Raw genomic sequence first — 18038 nt, forward strand, 5'->3', positions numbered from 1 at the left:
AAGGCGCCTACACCCAGAAGCGGAAAACGCGAGAGTTTTAGAGAGGGTTAATCTCTAGTGCCCTTAGTGCGTAAGCCCCACCACCTCGACAAGGTTGGACACCAAGTGGGGTCAAGGCCTGAAGGGCCATGGCCATAAAGAGGGCAAACAAAAGACACCGAGATAACCCTGCAGTTGAAGATGGAGAAAAACTGATGCTGAAGACAAGTGTAATGTAAAGGATACAGGAAAGCGGTTGTTGCTCCTTCTTCTTGCCGATGAACGAGATGCACTGTAGCCTGGAAAGAACAGAAATGGAAACACAGCGAAGGTTATAGAATGCGAGGCAACAGAAGTTTGGCGGGAACCAGAAGCGCGGGAAAAAGCATGGCGGGAAAGTTAAAAAGGCCGCCAAAAAAAGCTGTGCACGACTGAACAATAAGTTTCAAGTAGTGTTTCCCTTGAAGTGGACTTATTTTATAAATTCATTTAGAAGACATTAATTATAATAAATAAATTATAATTTTATAATTTTTTATAAAAATTATGTAATATAGTTGATTTTACTCTCACTGGTTGTACACTTCCGTTAGATTTTGATTTCCGTCCACCCTCTATCAGAAATTCGCCCACATTTGTCCACATCCGTTTAGAGTATAAAAACCAAAATCTAGTAAATATAATCCTAGCTCTTTCATTCAGACATAATTCTAATTAATCTTTATTTTTTAATTAAGGCACGTCAACATCTTTGTTGGTTGAATATTTCTTAATTAAAAGGACCTAATGAAGCGGTGAGCGGAAGTGACTCCAGATTTTTATTCTCTTCTAGAACGCCGGAACAGAAACAAGACATTTCTGTCCAAATTCATTATCTCACCTAACCAAATTCACTACTACAGCGCCTTATATAAATAAAGTAGAATTCATTTTGGCCAGAATTATGTTCGCTAAGAAATTACGCGTTACTGCTGGAATTTCATTAAAACTGTAATTGGAGTGGGTATATTATGGTCTTCAGCGAGAGTAAATATGGATAAATTGGACGTTTTCTTTTATGCTTAAAGAAGGATTAAATATTATTGTCTTAATGCTTGCTGAAATTACTTCTTAATGCCCTGGCGACCGTCTTGGCCTTCATCACCCAAATTCCATGGGCTATATCTTATTGATCGATTTGAAATGATTCCGAGTTTTTGCACCAATATTTTTTGTTTATCCGCAAGTTGCGGATCACTGAATGAGTTTTTTTTTCAAATTTAAGGTGCATATTATCTGAGATCACATTGCGCATTGACAAAGTGTTCTGATTGTCTGTGCAGTACATCTCGATTAACGGGAAATCACCAAATGTTCACATTTAATATTTCGAATGGTGCCACCAATCACGTGAACTCTGGTTAAAATTAGACAACCAGAAATGCCTCATCAGTGAAAAGGCTTTTTCTGTAGAGGTGGTAATATGGGACAATCTTTTTTTACCTTCTATATTTTGAAAACTATTGAATTTAAAATCTACTCTGAAGTAAAATCATAGACATACATTTATTTGTCTTTGTAAATTTAGAGTCCTGAGTGGTTTACAGCAAGGAGTCTGGAGTTACACTGAAAGAGTCTGTCGTGGTGTCATATTGGGTTTTCAGAAAGTTTGGTCGTGGACATAATTATATTAATGTTCTCGTTACTCCATGAATTGTAAAAATAAGCCTTAATTATGCCACAAAACTATATTTTACACAATTGTCGTTCATTAAGGATAAAAATTAGGGAGTTTTTACGTTTGCCTTTTTGCGATGGTCCTAATTTTGTTTTACGCATATCTTTTTAGGTCCTTTATAGTACCCTGTAGAAAAAAATATATTTATAAGACACTAGTTTCGTCCTCAGTGCCACTTTTCACACTTGTTCGGCAGACGATTAACGAGGTTGTTATATGGGACAACGCTGTCCCATAATACCACCATACAATATAACCTCATTTTTTCCCTAATTTACATTCATATTTGAAATCCATAATACTGGCAATTAAAACTCTCTACTTTCTACATTTTTAATATCTAAGGGAAATTATTCTAACTTTCCTCGGTATTAACCAAAAGCAGAGGAAAATCAACCTTAAGAAAACTTTTTAGCATTGACAAAATCAACACGGTCCTCTCTTGGACAAAGCTGCCACTCGATTGACGCGCTGCCTTCTGCAGCAGACAAAGCCTACCCCAAAGAGTAGTAAGGCTCCAAAAACTAACAGACCGGTTTCACAAAAACAGGGCTGCCCCAAATTCCAATCCCGTCCCAAATTACCACCTTCTCTAATTTTTGTTTCTTCAAAATGGCTCAAACTTTTTTACTCTCATTGTACGCATCTAGATTTTTACTTGAAACATTTACTTAGGAAAATTTTTGTTAAAGATAGTTCAGAGAGATGAGTTAAGCTTTCCAATAAAATATCCATTTAGTGTGAGTGAACTCATAATGTCATTTTAATAGGAATTCAATACATGAGTACAAATCAAAAAAACTGTTCATGCTGAAGTATCATGAAACTGAGCTTTCTTTTCTCTTTTATTTCGAGCGATTTTCGCACAAAGTAGTTGCAAGAGAATTTTATTAAGAAGAGCGTATACTTAATTTCTATAGAGATACTACGTATCTGTTACAAAGTTCATGTTCTTACTACAAATTTCTATTATGATCGTGCACAAAATAAAATAAATTTAATTTCTGGTATAACAAATACAAATGAAAATGAAATTAAAATTTATGCATTATAAATTTTGTAGTGTGGAAGATCTATTAAGTAAATTATGTAAGAAATAGTCATGTGAATTTTATAAACAGACATCTAATTTCTTTATGATTATTTTGTCCTATAAGATTATTTCTCTCTTTTGCTCTAATTCCTCTAAATATTCTAAGGAGGAGGAAGTATTGAAATGAAACTCTTGGTTTCGAGTTTTACACCGGAAGTATTCATTTTTATGCGCGTAGGTGCTGACACCCAGTTCCGGAGACGCGGGAATTTAAGAGAGTGTTAGTCTTCGGTGTCCTTAGACCAAGCCCCACCACCTCGTCAAGGTGGAACACAAGGTGGGGTCAAGGCCCCAGGGTTGTAAAGAGGGCGCAAATAAGAACATCAACGAGACGAAAGCCTAAAGCAGATTTGCAGATGAAGAAAAACACACTAGATGAATGTTTACAGGATGCAGGAAGGCTATTGTTGTTCCTTCTTCTCACTATTATAGTAGAACCTGGCGTACCCTATGGAAGCCTGGAAAGTGAACTGTACTGAACCTGATGATCTAAGACAGCGTTTCCCAACGCTTTTTTGGCTACCACTTGGTAGTACATCATGCTAAATTGTACCACTTCGTATAAATGATTGTATTTCGTGATATTTGTTATTCCGAATGTGTTATTTTATTATATTATCTTTATTGGTGTAGAGATACGTACAATGTATCTGTTACAAAGGAGTTCAAGTTCATGTTCACTTTATAAACTTTGTAAAGTGTAAGATCTTAGTTTTAAAACTTTTTTTAAATAATTAAAAATTGCGTACGTATTTTTCTCTTCAAAATTATTAATTAATTTACAAAGTTCTTCTTTAGGATAATTTTATTTGTGCCCAAATCTTCTAAATTAATTTCTTTTAAGTATTCATCTATCTGTAAGTACCAATTAAATTTAATGTTGCTTGGATAGAGCTTACTTATTACAATCCAGTCTCTTTAAGCAGATTTCTTCATAGTTATCATTTAGGTTCTGTCTTACACACTGACCTTCACATCCCTTTTGTCTCTGATCTAATAAAGTCTATCAATCAACCAATGGGTGATTACTCTTATCATGACTTTCATTTGAACTTAACCAGTAACATCAAATTTACTTGATGCAACATTTATTGTAGTTGCAAATAAGGCTAATAAAGTGAAAAGAAAAAGTTCTGTCCCATGATAATTCTATTAAATTTTCTTTATCTTTTATTGATAATGATGTAGCTTTTCCTAAATTTTCTTTATAGAAGGGGTTTGAAATCCAATTATCATTTGTGTTTTCGGGTTTTGGAAAATACACCATGAAAGACAATTTTAATCCTGTTAAATATTTTCTCGTATGTCTTTAGACTGACTATTTTTCGCATACCACCAACCAGCAACTCGCGAACAACCAGTGGTACGCGTACCACAGGTTGGGAGACGCTGATCGAAGAGAAAGTAGGGACCCCCCAGAACAATGTGCACACAGTCTAACCCAAAATCGAAACATCATAGAAAGGTCGAATTTGGTATCTGATTTTATGATACCATCATGGAAACTGACAATAAGCATTTTGGACAAAATTATCCTACCTAGTAAAGAGCCACTTTCTTCCTTAATCAATTTTTCTTGGATTTTCTTTAAGCTTGGTGCATAAGTAGTTCCAAAAATTTTATCTTGAGCACTTCTCTGAGACAATTTAATTTAGGGCAATTCTTCATCATCAATTGATTGAAAGACTAATGATTAAGTGTGTAACTGAAATCCTAACTTTAGAGTTAATTGGATGATCAGGAGTACCATTTCACAATATAGGTTTTATTTTTCTACGAATTTTTAAAAATTTTGGAGTCAAAAATCTTTTTAGTGAAAACTTGCTGTTTCAAGAAAATATAATTATGTTAATTGGATATTTAGGTGGCGATGAGTTGGATGCAGAGTCTGATTATCTTATTGAACAAATTACCTTACGAAGGATGATTAATTAAAACGGTCCAATAGGATACTTGTATAAAGATTGGATCGTCAAAAAGTGCAGGAAAATATTAATAAATATTCTAACTTAAAAAGATACCAAATATAAATTGCTATGATTTAAATAAAAAAACGGAGAAGTAAGAAAATTAAAGGATTAAGGATAGGTAAGAAAATAAATAACTTGAGGTAAATAAATTGAGGTAAAACGAATCAATTTGTCCAAGAAAAATGAGCCCAGGTGCACAGCAGGACATAACTCAGCATGGTTACCCTATCTGATGGAAAACCCCTGTAGCTAAGCATAAAACTCCCTTCGTCCAGCCATCTTTCTCACTGACACTAAGTACTACCACGGCAGAAGATATGCTTCACCAGTTGCATTGTTACATACCCTGTATCTCAGTATACCATCTTAGTTCCGACATTTCTCGACATTTCTAGTTACTCACCAACTTTAAACAATTTTTTAACTCACTTGTTTCGTATGGCAAGATGGCACGATGGTACGTGAGACTGCGTCACCCAATAATTTATTTCTAGTCACCTAGTTCTACTTTACAGTTCACACACACACGAGATAACTTAAAGAAATGACACTGCCTCATGAACTTTGGCAAGTTCAGAATCATCTCTGATTCATATTTATTTTGACTCCCAGAATTCATGATGTTTTTGGTATTTTGTTTACTCCGCTTGTTTTCCTTGCTGGGTTTTCTATTTGTTTTCATTTCTTGAATATCCTGCTACTTTATTTATTGTAACATCTATTTTCCTCAAGATTTATTACATAAATGAGAGTCCGAACAATTTATTTCATCCTGATCCATCCCTGGAGCGAGGTCAGTAAGAGGGATTCACCGAAATCTCATCAACGTCGCAAGGGTAGCCACAACATTGGTCCCACACGTTTAATGTTGGCAATCTCGTAGCTGTGGGCAACTAATTAATGCACTAAAAAACTCTTTTTTGGTGGAGGTTGCGTGTGTTTATTTATATCAATATGGAGATACCAGTAGAGTGAAAGAAGTCTTTGGGAAAGAAATAATATTGTCACCAGGGAAACGACTCAAAAAGAGATAAAGGTGAGTAGAGGCTGTCGACAGAAAAACGATTTATCAGCGTTATTGTAGACTATTTTAGCCGAGGAAAGATTCGCCTTTAGAAATCAGAAGACGTTTTGCGGATACTGTTCTAAAGCTTACTCCAGGATCTCTAAGTAAAGGGTTATGAGTCTGTTCATTGGTTGCCATAAAATTTAGATTGTTGCCATCTAAAGATGGCCACAAGGCGGCCTTACAGATTATCAGGTCCAATGAAGTCTCCTGCTCAAGGGTAGTTTGGGACTGTATAGAAATCCTTCTGGTAATTGGAAGTTAAAATAAGATCTTTCTCGTCTGGATGCCCACTGTTCGAGTTTCAAGACAATGAGACGCCGATCGCTTGGTTCGGGACGGGTGCTGCAAATTTTTCACGGATCCCGAACCATACTGTAGCATAGGGTGCTTCGCTAGTGCTGCCATCCATGGGTGCACAAGTCGTAGAAGTGGTGACAGGATTGATTATATCAGTTAAACGCTACACTTATTGTGGCATTTGTGTAAGTCATAAGGGCCATTATTTTTTTCTACACCGCGACAAAGGCGTTAAGCCATTTTTTGTCTGGCAGCCCAATATCTCTCATATATAGTACTGATCATGCCTTGTAATTCCGGGCACTCATTTAAATGCTGAAAAGTCATTACGCCGTTATTGCACAATGGGCAAATCGGCGAGTCCCTAATACCTATTTTGTGGAGGTGCGCTTAGAGATAATCGTGCCCTGTAATTCCTCGGAAGAGCACGAAAGACTCTTTCTTTGGGAGGCCGACAGGTATTCTGCCTTTTATCAACGTTACCCACTGCTTTACAGCGGCCATGCTCTTAAATTCCGCGTATAATTTTCTGTGGTTACCTATAACTATAACTCTTTTAGCTGAAGCGAAACACATTGCGTGGTCAACCTGATCACAGTGACTCCTCTGCTTCGCAAGTTTAACGGCCTGCTCGTTTCCTGGTAATCCACAATGTGCCGGAATCTACTGGAAAGCCTGGTGCTTCTCTTCTGTAAGTGCCTTTTCAACCATTTCAGCATTATTACGGGCCATTATAGTTTAATGAAATCCACTGGCTGAGAATGGCCCTCATGGTTTCTGTCAGAAAGAAGGGAAATCAGCGTGGCACGAATTGTTAGTGCGTAGGTATAGATCAGAGTTCGGTTTTTCGATGAAGAAAAACCTACGCCTTCATATTTTGCCCTGCAGCTCCTCTCCAAACTCCACAATCTAATTAAACAGACATGACTGGTGGAGGTGTTCTAACTTGTGGGTGCCACAATAGGCCTTCTGCGCCGCATAGTCCTTCTGGACAGACCTCGTAGAATCTTATCTAATCTACTTCAAAGTGGTGTCGTTGAAAGTCTGTTAATTATAACGAAGGGGAAGCAATGAAAAATGTTTAAAGTGGCTCATGGCCAGTGAATTCTTCAGCTGGAAGGATCTTTTCTTGGATGGCGTTATTTAGCTGTCTGATCTCAGGGGTTGTTTCGTCCTCGGCCTGGTTCTAATCTCACATTACATTCTTTTTTATACTTTTTCTGTTTTACACATTTATATTATTAGTATTATTATTTTATATTGTTAATAAAGGCTATTGTTTCGTAGCATTATATAAAATTCATTGGGTCATTTGTGATAAGTGAAAACCGATGAGCGTACACTATTTCTCGAAGGGGGCGATGGTGGGTGTTGGCTTGATTTCCTTCAAGGCCAGAGCCTATAGTTGGAACGTAGGGCCCAGATATGACTGGGGGTGGAGCGCTATTTCATCTCCTTAATCTAGCGCATTCCTTTAATGGAGCTCACCATCCCTAGTTCCCTTTCGCCGCATCATAACGACCTAATCTCTAATTTAATGTGCTCGCATTTTCGCTTATTTAATTACCCCTTATTCTATATGTTACAATCAATAAATCAATGTTAAAATTATTAGTAACTTACTGGATATCGTTGCAACTAACGTCTAACAGGTGATGAATATATGAAAGAAGAACTAGAATCAATGGGAGAAGTCTGGAATGGAGCATCTACATTTTTTCCATTTACTCGTACTCTTCAGTAGAGCAGTCGATATATATTCGAGACTTAGCCGGAAGTGTACGATTCAAAATAAATGGTTTTAACAAATTAGTTTGTTTCACGTGTGTAAGTCTGTCAGTCCTGTTTCTGCTGTCTGCTGTCTGTAGCCATCGTAGCTGAAAAACGGAAGATTTTTTTTTTTTTTAAACGGCTCTGAACGGTTTTCTTCTGGGAACTTTGATTAAGGAGACTACTGAAATCGGCAAATGCTACTATTGTAGCTTTTAAAATCGGTTTCTTTGGTATCACAAAGATACGCGAAAACTTGGGAAACTGAACAATTAGTATGAAAGGTTGCTGTACAGACCTGTATAGATAAAAATGTATAATATACAAACTACTTAACGCTCCATTCTACATTTCTAACCTCACCATTCATAATGATCTCAAAATCCCTTTCATCAACGACCTTACTAAAACTTGTTTCTTAAAATTTCATTCCTTTACAGCAGCTCATCCTAATCCTTTAATTGAACACTTATCTTCTTCCACATTACCAGGCAATCCTCCAAGGAGATTGAAGAGAAGATGGCCCCGCGAACTACTCTCCTCATAACAGTATAGTGATCTGATCACGTTATTGGAGTGTCGCCACTGGGTGCCTTCTCCAATCTTCAATCAAGACACTATATTACATCGCATTTGCTTGTTGCAACAACCGTTGCAGCAGCAAATTTCAATAAAAGATTAAAAATGAAAAAAATATACAAATATGTACCTACTAGTTTTTTTAATTTTCCATGAACATAGAGAAAGAGAGCCCGTCCACTACACCTAATGCGGCAGTTAGACGTTAAACCCCTATCTGACAAAATGGGCGATTACTTTACTTTTAGAACGAGAGAGCGAGATCTCCAAAATTAAAAACTAAACTGATCCTTTCTTTCGTTAATTTATTTTTTATTACTTATATTATGTTAAGAAATGAGGGTGGTCATATGAACTTTGATGTTGACGTTGCACTAATTAAAACCAATCTCTGTGATGCCTTACCTCGTCTGCCATCATATTATTAGTTAATAGATGCAGCACTACTTACAACGTCATCAATTGTAAATAGATTAAAAAGCTTTGAGTTAATAAATAGGTTAGCGCAGAACGGTTTAAATTTAATTTAGTAAGCAAGTATTCATCATTACAGACAATACCGTGCTTACCGACCCCTGTCCCTTTGATCTCTTACTGCTGCAGTAGACAACCTACCTGCTTACACCGTCAAGTACTCTTCATAACTCCAGTTTGAATAAATTTTCTTTATTTCTTACTTTTTCTTTTCTATTTACTTTATTTCTTACTTATATTCCTTAACTTTACTACTTATCTCCTACCATTTCTAAACGCGTATATTTATTACTAAAAATATTGTACCTAATATGTGAAACATTCACAGACTTTCTATTACCACAATTTATGTAGTAAAATTATTGTAGAAAATATTTTGCGCGAAAAAATCGCTAAAAACTATTAAATGTATTCAGTTCAGTGGCCGATAACGTATGAAGGAGAGTGTGAACCTAGGTTGGATTGCCCGGGGCTCTACCATGCCTCACTGGTTGAGATATTGGTTGGACGCTAACCGGGTAGAGAGACATGTGCCATCCTAGTCCGAGAAAGGAACATAATGACCGTAGTCGTCGATGCGCCCCACTAAAAAAAAAGTTGCAAAAAAAGGCACTTGGAATTATATTTATATATTTAATTCCTAAGGCGCCACAGTAGCCGAGCGGTTAGAGGCGAGACCTGTGAAGCTAATATGTTTTGTACTGGGTTCGATTCCCAGTCTTAGGCCTTGGGTTTTATTTAATGGTTGATAAAAGAAATTTACATTAAAGTATGTTTGCTGGTCGCCTCCGTCCACGACACCTAATTGGTAGTTGGACCCGCCTGAAAAAATAGGCAATTACTTTACTTACTTACTTACTACTTATTTAATCCCTATTAAGTTCCTTATTTTGGAATCCCACTTGACTGACAGATATTTTAGAGTGAAAGTATAAAGTATTCCTTCTCCATTCAGTCATGCCGACGCTGGAGTTCCGCAAGGCAGCATACCAGACCTCGCTAGAATTTAACTTGTGCAAGTTTCAAGACAATTAAATTACATAAACTGCGGTAACAGTCCCTGTGAGGTTCTCATCAGCTTTTTCTGCCAATGAAAAAACTCGGTAACTCTCGTATTTAGTTGTACCTATGGAAATGTAACATAAATTAAGCGAGAGGATTTTATATTAACTGATAATTTAATTATTATCTGAATTTATGTAAATTAAAAACAAAGTAAGTATTTCTGTAATCATCTACGCAGTAATTAGTTTTAGTGAACGTTGAACTAATTAACCTTTAAGTTACTGGCCTACTGCCGGCCAAGTTCGTTATATTTATCTAGCAAATAGTTGCTGCCTGCGTATTGTCTGCAGTTTACTGCATCATGCTTCCTTTTATTATGTACTCTAGACTTCCAAGCTATTGACTTTTTCTTTAAAATTAAGAATGCTATAGAAGTAAATAAAACAGAAATCTGATTCAGCTAGCAAAATTTTGTTTGCACTACCAGAAAGCAGAATGCATCGATTTTTTTTAAATTATTTTCATGAGCTGAATAAATTTCTCACTTTTATAAGGCTAAACGTTGTAAATCTTCAAGATCCTAAATACGGTACTCTTAGAAATGTCCATTGCTCCTCTAATAAGATTGATGAATGAAGAACGGTCTTCTCGGATCAGAACTGGTAACATCCAGGTTTTCATTCAATTAGGATCTTAGAAGACTTTAGTGTCTCAAATGATTCAGATTCCAGAAAGATACGTGATACACGTAAGTTTATCCCAAATTTTTGGTGTATTTTGGTTCGGGCAATCATTTAGCATGCAACCTGGTTGCTCTTAATGTAGTTTCACCACAATCTTAAAAAAACAAAACAATAAAGCTATACATATCTCTGGTATGTTAAAGTAAATATGTATAATTAAAAACTTGATGAATTTATAGTGAAATACTTGTACTTGAACTTAGGGAAGGAAATATCTCAGTGGTCAGCTTACACAGGATTCTGCGAAGATCTCGGGTTCGTGTCCAGCTCCTGGCCCTTAATTTCTCTTCCTAGCAGCTTCTTACAACTCACTGACCGGTGATGAACAGTGATGTTTGTAACGAACGATCAATGTCCATTGGCCGTTAGAGCTTAATCTTCCGGGCGTTCAATGACCTCAGATGTTGACGCGCCTTAAATTAAAGATAATAATAATAATAATAATAAATCCATACCTTCCAATTAGAACTAAACTATGCCTGCATTTCGCTTTAGTAGCATGTAATAATTTTTTCGTTGAATAACTAAAAGGATACGTTTTTCAGCTATCTTAGTTTCCGAGAAAAAAGTCGAAATTCATACAGTTTTGAGAAGCCTATGTATCCGTGAACCAATCCGTATATTTCACGTAGAAAACAGATCTGCTAGTTCTGTGGTGGTGAAACCTTACGCCAAAGTTCACATTTCTGCTGTGCAGTTCTTAAGAGAAGTTAGATTACCAAATTTACTTCGCCTAATATACTTGCACTTCCTGGACTTCTGTTAAGGTTCGTTATTCCCTCTGGTTGTTCAAAATCAGAATTAGATCTCCTTAGATTTATACCAAGTGAAAGTCGTTTGCGTGTTCTGTCGAGATTCGCATTAAAGCGTGCTGAATGTATGGTTTCTAATAATTAATAGCTACCCTGATAATTATTAAATTCGCGGAGTTAAAGTTTATTCCTAATCATCGCATTCTGAGGATAGAATGAGGAAGAAAAGCACGCTTGCTTCATGAACAGAGGCTAGTTTTATTTAGACTCGGTATGAGCTAAAAATAATCTAAATGTGCAGCTTCGTAATAAAAGTTATTTGAGTGCAGTAGTTAAATAAAGTACTGGCAGAACTTAACGATGCTCCTGGCGAAATGCAACACACAACATTCACATTGTCACCGTACGTCTATAAATAAAATTTAGTAATTTCATTTCTGTTGTTTGCTTTTTATGCGAATCTTTTTAGTTTTCTAAAAATGGGATTTTCCTTCAGGATGTTTTTCAATGAGAAATACTTAATAAACGACATCAATCATCCTTAATAGAGAAAGGATTAACTGGGGTTCGAATTCAGCTCGCTGCCTTTAGCCTTATCCCTTCTTGGGAGACTTTACTGGCCACGACCAGGTGGCGGGTATTTTCCCCAACGAGAAGCCGACACTGAGAAGGCTCCGGGTGCTAATGACTTCAGATTTTGACCCATCTCACTTAATAATAATTACTATAATATTCTATAATGGCATTAAAACCCATCTCTGGGTCCTGGACTCTCCCAATTGCTGCCAGTTTACCCTCTTGTTGGCTGTATCTGTGTGGATATGTAACGTTTTAATTACTTCAAACTTTAGTAAAATAATTTCTACTACTTCATCCATCTATGGACTTTACAACCATCTACCTTGGTGTCATAGATGGAGGTGGATAGCTAACGTATTTCACTCAATAAAATCCAAAGTCTGGACAGCGAATTGAACACACACGACCAAAAGCATCAGGAGAGTTTAGCGCTACACTTAAATTTTGCTCAAAAAATCTCATTCTCTCAACGAAATGCAGACATTGTCATTTCAGCAAATGATAAAAACGTCAGATTTCTGTTTTCCTTAATCATTACTCAAATAGCATTTAACTTTTCTATCAATGAAACGTACTGAGAGGACAAAAATAGAGGCAGTATATCTCCTTGGATAATCCTTTCTGAAATACTATTCGAGACTGCCTCTTAATAAAGCTCTCAAACTTATAAAAATTCATTAGAAGTCTCAGATATTTACCTAGTAATTCCAAGACTTAATTTTGAGTGCGTTTCTTCTGAGTGCATTCTGAAGAAAGAAGAATCGCTCCGTAATATCATTTCGGTAAAGTGCAGTTTTACAATCTGCATAAAATGGAGCTGGTATTAGTGTAGTTTTGACGCTTAGATTCCTAAATAGGAGATTCCCAATTCGGATACTGCGTGTAGCAACTTATTATTTGTTACAAACAATTTAATAGTAGAGGATGTACTTTCGTCCTCGTCCACGACACCAAAATTGGACGTTAAGACCTCTCCTGAAAAATAAAACAGGTAATCACTTACTTTTACTTTACAATCTGGATAGTGTTAGTGGCCATTAAATATAATTCTAATTCCTGGGTATAAAAATGGACAAGTTCCTACGTCCAGAATAGTACTAAGAAAACGTCTTGTGGAGAGTTTATACCAGATATATTATCCTTTTATTTTAAAGGATTCCTTTTAAAAGGTATTTATTTATTTTACATTGTTAGAAAATTATTAAAGATTGTGTGTTCTGGAGTAAGAAATAATATATATTTATTCTCAAGAGCGATTTGGTTTAAGCTCGGAATATAATCATTTATAAGTATGATATAATGTTTTATTAGATAAGGGTTATCAATAGTTGAACATAACAATGTTATAAACCTGCCCTAATTTTCCGAAGTCTCGAAGGACTCTTTTTCCTGAACGTTAAAAGAGTTTTCCGTGCCAAAACGGTATAAAATTTTTCAACTTGGGAATAAGATTTTGTTTTTTTAAGAAGATTAATTTTTAATTGAAGTGAAGTTTTAATTCACTCTGAGTTTATAAATTCTTATGAAAACAATATATGTAGGCAGCGCGAGGGAGGCTCCAATTTTTACTCTCTCCTCCCTAAAATAGAAATGGAGAATTGTCCTCTTATTTTGTGTATGTATGAGTGTAATCCCATTCTAGTCACCCCCCCCCTCTCATACCGTTCGAAAGTGTCCTTACCGCAAGGGCGCTAATGAAATCGTGCCGGTGGTTGTCCGGAGGGCCGGAAGAGAGAAGTGCACGAAGTGATGCCACATTGTGGGCGAAGGGGCAAATAGGCTGCAAGAGAAAGAGATAGTCGTAAGGTGAGAAAGAGAGCAGCTAATAGTAGCGTATTGGCGGTGGAGGGGTGTGCACCGCGGCTCCTGCGCAGTGGATAGTTTAACCGGCGCTAGCCCGTAGTGCCGCTCCACAACATTAACCCACTCTGGCATTCTGGTTTTGCTGCCTTAGTTGACAATGGGACAGTGAGACCAACATGTATCAGCGCAAGGGATGGCTACAGTCGCCGGTCTTTACGGTTTCGGAGACGAACGAGGATATCGCCAGAGGAACTTTCAAAGGGATGACACGTACGTTCAATTTGATATGAGCAAGGAAACAAAATATATCATTAAAGCCATCGGCACCACTTCAATCCATTCTCCTGTTGAATCTCACCAATTTATTGTCCAATAGTTCACATGTTAATTATTTACTATTTTTCGTGAAACAATTTATTCATATCGGAATAAATATTTTTAAAAATTAAATACAAAAGACGTTAATTATCATAGCTGAATTAGATTATAAACTGTATATATTTTTTAATATATAATATTTTAAACTTGCTCTTTTAAATATTATCGAGCGGTTTAGATCGATCTTTCGTCATTGCGACTTCCCGTGCCTTGACAGCAACCACAAAACCAATCTCCCTAAGGTTTATATATTATACTTAATATACATGACAGAAAGCTAAGCGGCATTTTAAGCCATTTTTTAAATTCATTTTACAAAATATATATATATACAATGAAATGGAGAATTTAGAAGTGCATAAGTGGTCATTAATTGTAAGATGGGCGTTTGTACAATTCTGAGACAAACTAGTGGTTTATCGTTCGCTAAAGGATTATTCTCGAAGAGAGAGTGAGGGATGAAAGTGCAATTAAAATAAAGAAGAAGGACGAAGAAAGAAGCTGGATTATGTGCATTGCGACAAAGTGCTCACATGTGGAGAAGAAGCAAGAAGCTGAAGAATCGTGACAGCCTTTATTGGAAGCCAGCGAGTTCTCTATTGCTTCGTGTACGCGAGTGTTTGCTATCTAGTGCGTTCATTTGATGTGTGTTAGTTTGGTGTTTTATTGAAAGTTTGCTAGATAAGCTTTAGTGGTGTTGAGAGCGGCTATTGGACGATCGCAGCCCCACGGATCCTGGCTCTAGCTCTACAAGCACATAGAGAACATGGACATAGAATGGGTTTTATATCTAATCTTGTCAGTAAAAGAGGAGAAGAGCTGTTCGCCGAGCGTTTGTACGAGCGGAGTTACAGAGCTTGGACGCGGAGTAACAGCAGCCCCCTCACTGGAGCTCACTGACCCGGATCTAGAAGTTTATACTTTACTCCAACCCTCGCAGCCTCTCACTCCAACAGTTTTAACACCTCCATATTACCTTACCCCCAAAGGCTACACACTTAGCTGGGATTGGGTGCACAGCTTGTGAACGCTAAGTATGTACTTGATCGTTCGCCTACCATACTTCTTATTACTAACGACTTTAACCTCTCACAGTTTACCATAATAGTTTTCTTCCACCTTTTATCAGCTACTTTTAGCTTTTATCTTTACATCCTTTTTACTTAAAGGCCCCACGTAGTAAAATGACTTTACACTTTTCCCCAATATTTACTTTACTTTGCAACAAATAACAAACTTAAACAAAGCTTTTGTTAAAAATAATGTAAAAAATTAAAAAAGGAATGGTCAAGCACGGGAAAGTAATATTAAATTCCATTAAAATAATCACACAAATTTAAGCGGCAGTATTCATTGAAGCGATCGATATGCTCGTGCATTTATTATTCTAAAAACTTCCAAAATTTAATTTAATTCTTTCATTTCCATAGAATAAAATCTTATTTAAAAATAAACGTCACAGGAGTTTGGATAAGTTTTTTTTTTATCTTTTTGTTGTTTTTTACGTATTTTTAGATACAATATGAATTCTTTATTTACTTTAACCTGCACACTGCAAAAGTATAGAAGTTATGAGTAACCAAGTAAAAAAAAGGTGGAATTAATTCTGCACCAGCTGTTTTCAGCTGAAACTCCCTTGGGTTGCTCCCTAACTACGTTTTATTTTTTTTTTTAAGTAAAATCTAAAATTATCTGGCTTCTTTACAATGTAGTTGAATTTTCTATTTATCTATTTGCTTTTATTTAAAATAAAATTAAGTAGATTCATTTTACTTCAATACATAATAAACTCGGTCTTACTCCCTCGTTTTTAGGTATCGGCTTCGAAACTGTCAACACATTTTTTGGAAATTGTTTGTAGATATTAGTATTTTTTTGTAAAGTATTTAGCGGAGTAATTGCTTTTTTGAAATATCATACTGACATTAGTTGCATTAAACTGGTTCTTATCTTATAGTTGGAAAAATTAAAAAAGAACGCGTTAAGTAGCGAGTTGGACTTGAAATTATTATATTTCTTCTAAGGACTGTTAACCAGGATAATTTTGAACAGAAAAGAAAATTAACTAAGAAATGCGATCTCCTTAATCATATCCACCTACCTTTAAGCTGTAAAAATGTGTCCCCTCAAATTCTTGATTGTTTTTAATCTCTCTACTTTCTTCTCTAATGTGACTAACCATCACTATAACCTGCATCTTTGGTGCAACCTGATACAAAGCTAAAGTCTAATAGACTCTTTTACTTAACATTAAGGCGATTTAATAAGAATTAGGTTAACTATTTATACAATCAATTTTAAAAATAGATAAAAATTCTTTATTTATTGAACTACTTACAATATTTAAAAATTTTAAATGGAGTTTCAGTTCTTAGAACTACTATAACCTCCAGCATTGTTGGTTTTCAATTTTTAATTTTCAAGAAAAAATCTTTTTTGTATTCAGCTAAATTCAAAGTAAAATTTGTTTAAACATATTGGTTTGTGGGAGTGTAAATTGTGTGTTCAGTAAATTGAAAAACAAAATTGTTCAGTTCAAACCTCAAATTTGCTATTTATATTCGATTCGATGGTGGCAGCATTGGCAGCTGCCATATTTACAGAATTTATTAAATCTAAACGAATAGAAAACCATATTTCTCTAAGAACTCGTGTCAGTACATCATTCATTTACACATGAATACCTGAGGAACTCTAGCTAAAGGTTCTACTTTCTTTAATAATGTCCCTAAAATTGTAATATTTCAAACACTATAACATACCCATCACATTCCAGAAATTGAGATGAAAGAATCTTTTTAAATGACAAAGTTCTCTTTCCATAAGGGGTAAGAGTTGAGAGCTTCGTGTGGAGCAGTTAAGTTTGACACGTGTCCATCAGGAGTGCTGACGTGTGGTTGGTTACCTGTTGCCACCTTCCATCGCCATGTGAACAATGCAGTCTGCGTAAATTCTTGACTAAAATGCAACTTATTTAATATTTGGCTTCATTTTGTTATTCTTAAAAGTTATCATCTTCGTTCATCCTTAGGGAATTCCAATTTAATAATTTGCATTGGTTTCAAAAGTGATGATTGGTTTGGGAAAAAAAACGATCATCTGTAAGTACCACTTTATCGAATCATTTTTAAAGTTTTTTTTCTTTAAATCTCCAAATTAGGAACAACAATGTTTTTTTAAACTTTTTATCCCAATTTTGTACTCGTAGATCTATAATTTTTATTTGAAGCAACATTTAAATAAAAGCACTACTGGTAAGCCTTTTATCTAAAGTGTCATTATGGTATAGTTTACTATCTTACCACCTTAATAAAAATAGAAATCAACTGCGCCCCGCACTAAATTTCTCAATTTGAGGAAAATCACATGTCAGAAAGTGGCACTTCACTGAATAGACTTTAATTATTTTGAGATTTACTCAAAATCTGCTCCTATGACTTTACATTGTCACTACAAACATATTTGTCTATAAAATTTTGAGAAAACATGTTTTTCTTGAACATTTTATTAATGGCCTTTTTGGTGAAGGAGGCTAAATAGATTGGCTATAATGTGCTTTGTGTTTGTGGTACGAATAGTCCTAATGTTAAAGAGGTGGTGGGGTAACTTTATTGCCGAAATTCCGAGTTTGAAACAATATCTCAGCCTGTAGTATCTCAGCCTGTAGTATCTCAGCCTGTAGTATCTCTGCTCTAGAGATAGTTTTCTCTTGATGAGATTTTCACGAATATGACCCTTTGGATTTTCCGCAAACTTCCTGCATTTATTGCATGCACAAAGATTTATAATTTTTACTTTTTAACCATTTTCCTAAGAAAATTTATTGTAGG

The 18038-nt window shown here is 35.7% G+C and overlaps 1 protein-coding gene and 1 long non-coding RNA gene across 13 annotated transcripts in view; one reads left to right on the top strand and one right to left on the bottom strand.

Annotated features, from left to right (window-relative positions):
* The window catches only part of Sh (Potassium voltage-gated channel protein Shaker), an 820486-nt gene that overhangs the window by 416120 nt on the left and 386328 nt on the right, over positions 1-18038 (top strand). Inside the window, exon 1 of one of the 12 annotated variants that reach the window (XM_074118981.1) lies at positions 13949-14100. The exons of the other annotated variants lie outside the window; for them this stretch is intronic. Coding sequence (XP_073975082.1) covers positions 14024-14100 — 77 coding nt within the window. The 5' untranslated portion in view covers positions 13949-14023. Of the gene's footprint in view, positions 1-13948; positions 14101-18038 lie in introns of those variants that run through there. 12 annotated transcript variants of the gene reach the window in all.
* The window catches only part of LOC141449495 (uncharacterized), a 179470-nt gene continuing 171624 nt past the window's right edge, over positions 10193-18038 (bottom strand). The window contains exons 3-5 of the long non-coding RNA XR_012455555.1: positions 12726-13002; positions 10929-11109; positions 10193-10790 (exon numbers count right to left, since the gene is read on the bottom strand). This is a non-coding gene — a long non-coding RNA (uncharacterized lncRNA). The remainder of the gene's footprint in view (positions 10791-10928; positions 11110-12725; positions 13003-18038) is intronic.

This window comes from Rhodnius prolixus, unplaced genomic scaffold, assembly GCF_049639745.1.
Source record: "Rhodnius prolixus isolate KJV_2025 unplaced genomic scaffold, Rpr scaffold_2, whole genome shotgun sequence".
In the NCBI taxonomy this organism is placed as follows: domain Eukaryota; kingdom Metazoa; phylum Arthropoda; class Insecta; order Hemiptera; family Reduviidae; genus Rhodnius; species Rhodnius prolixus.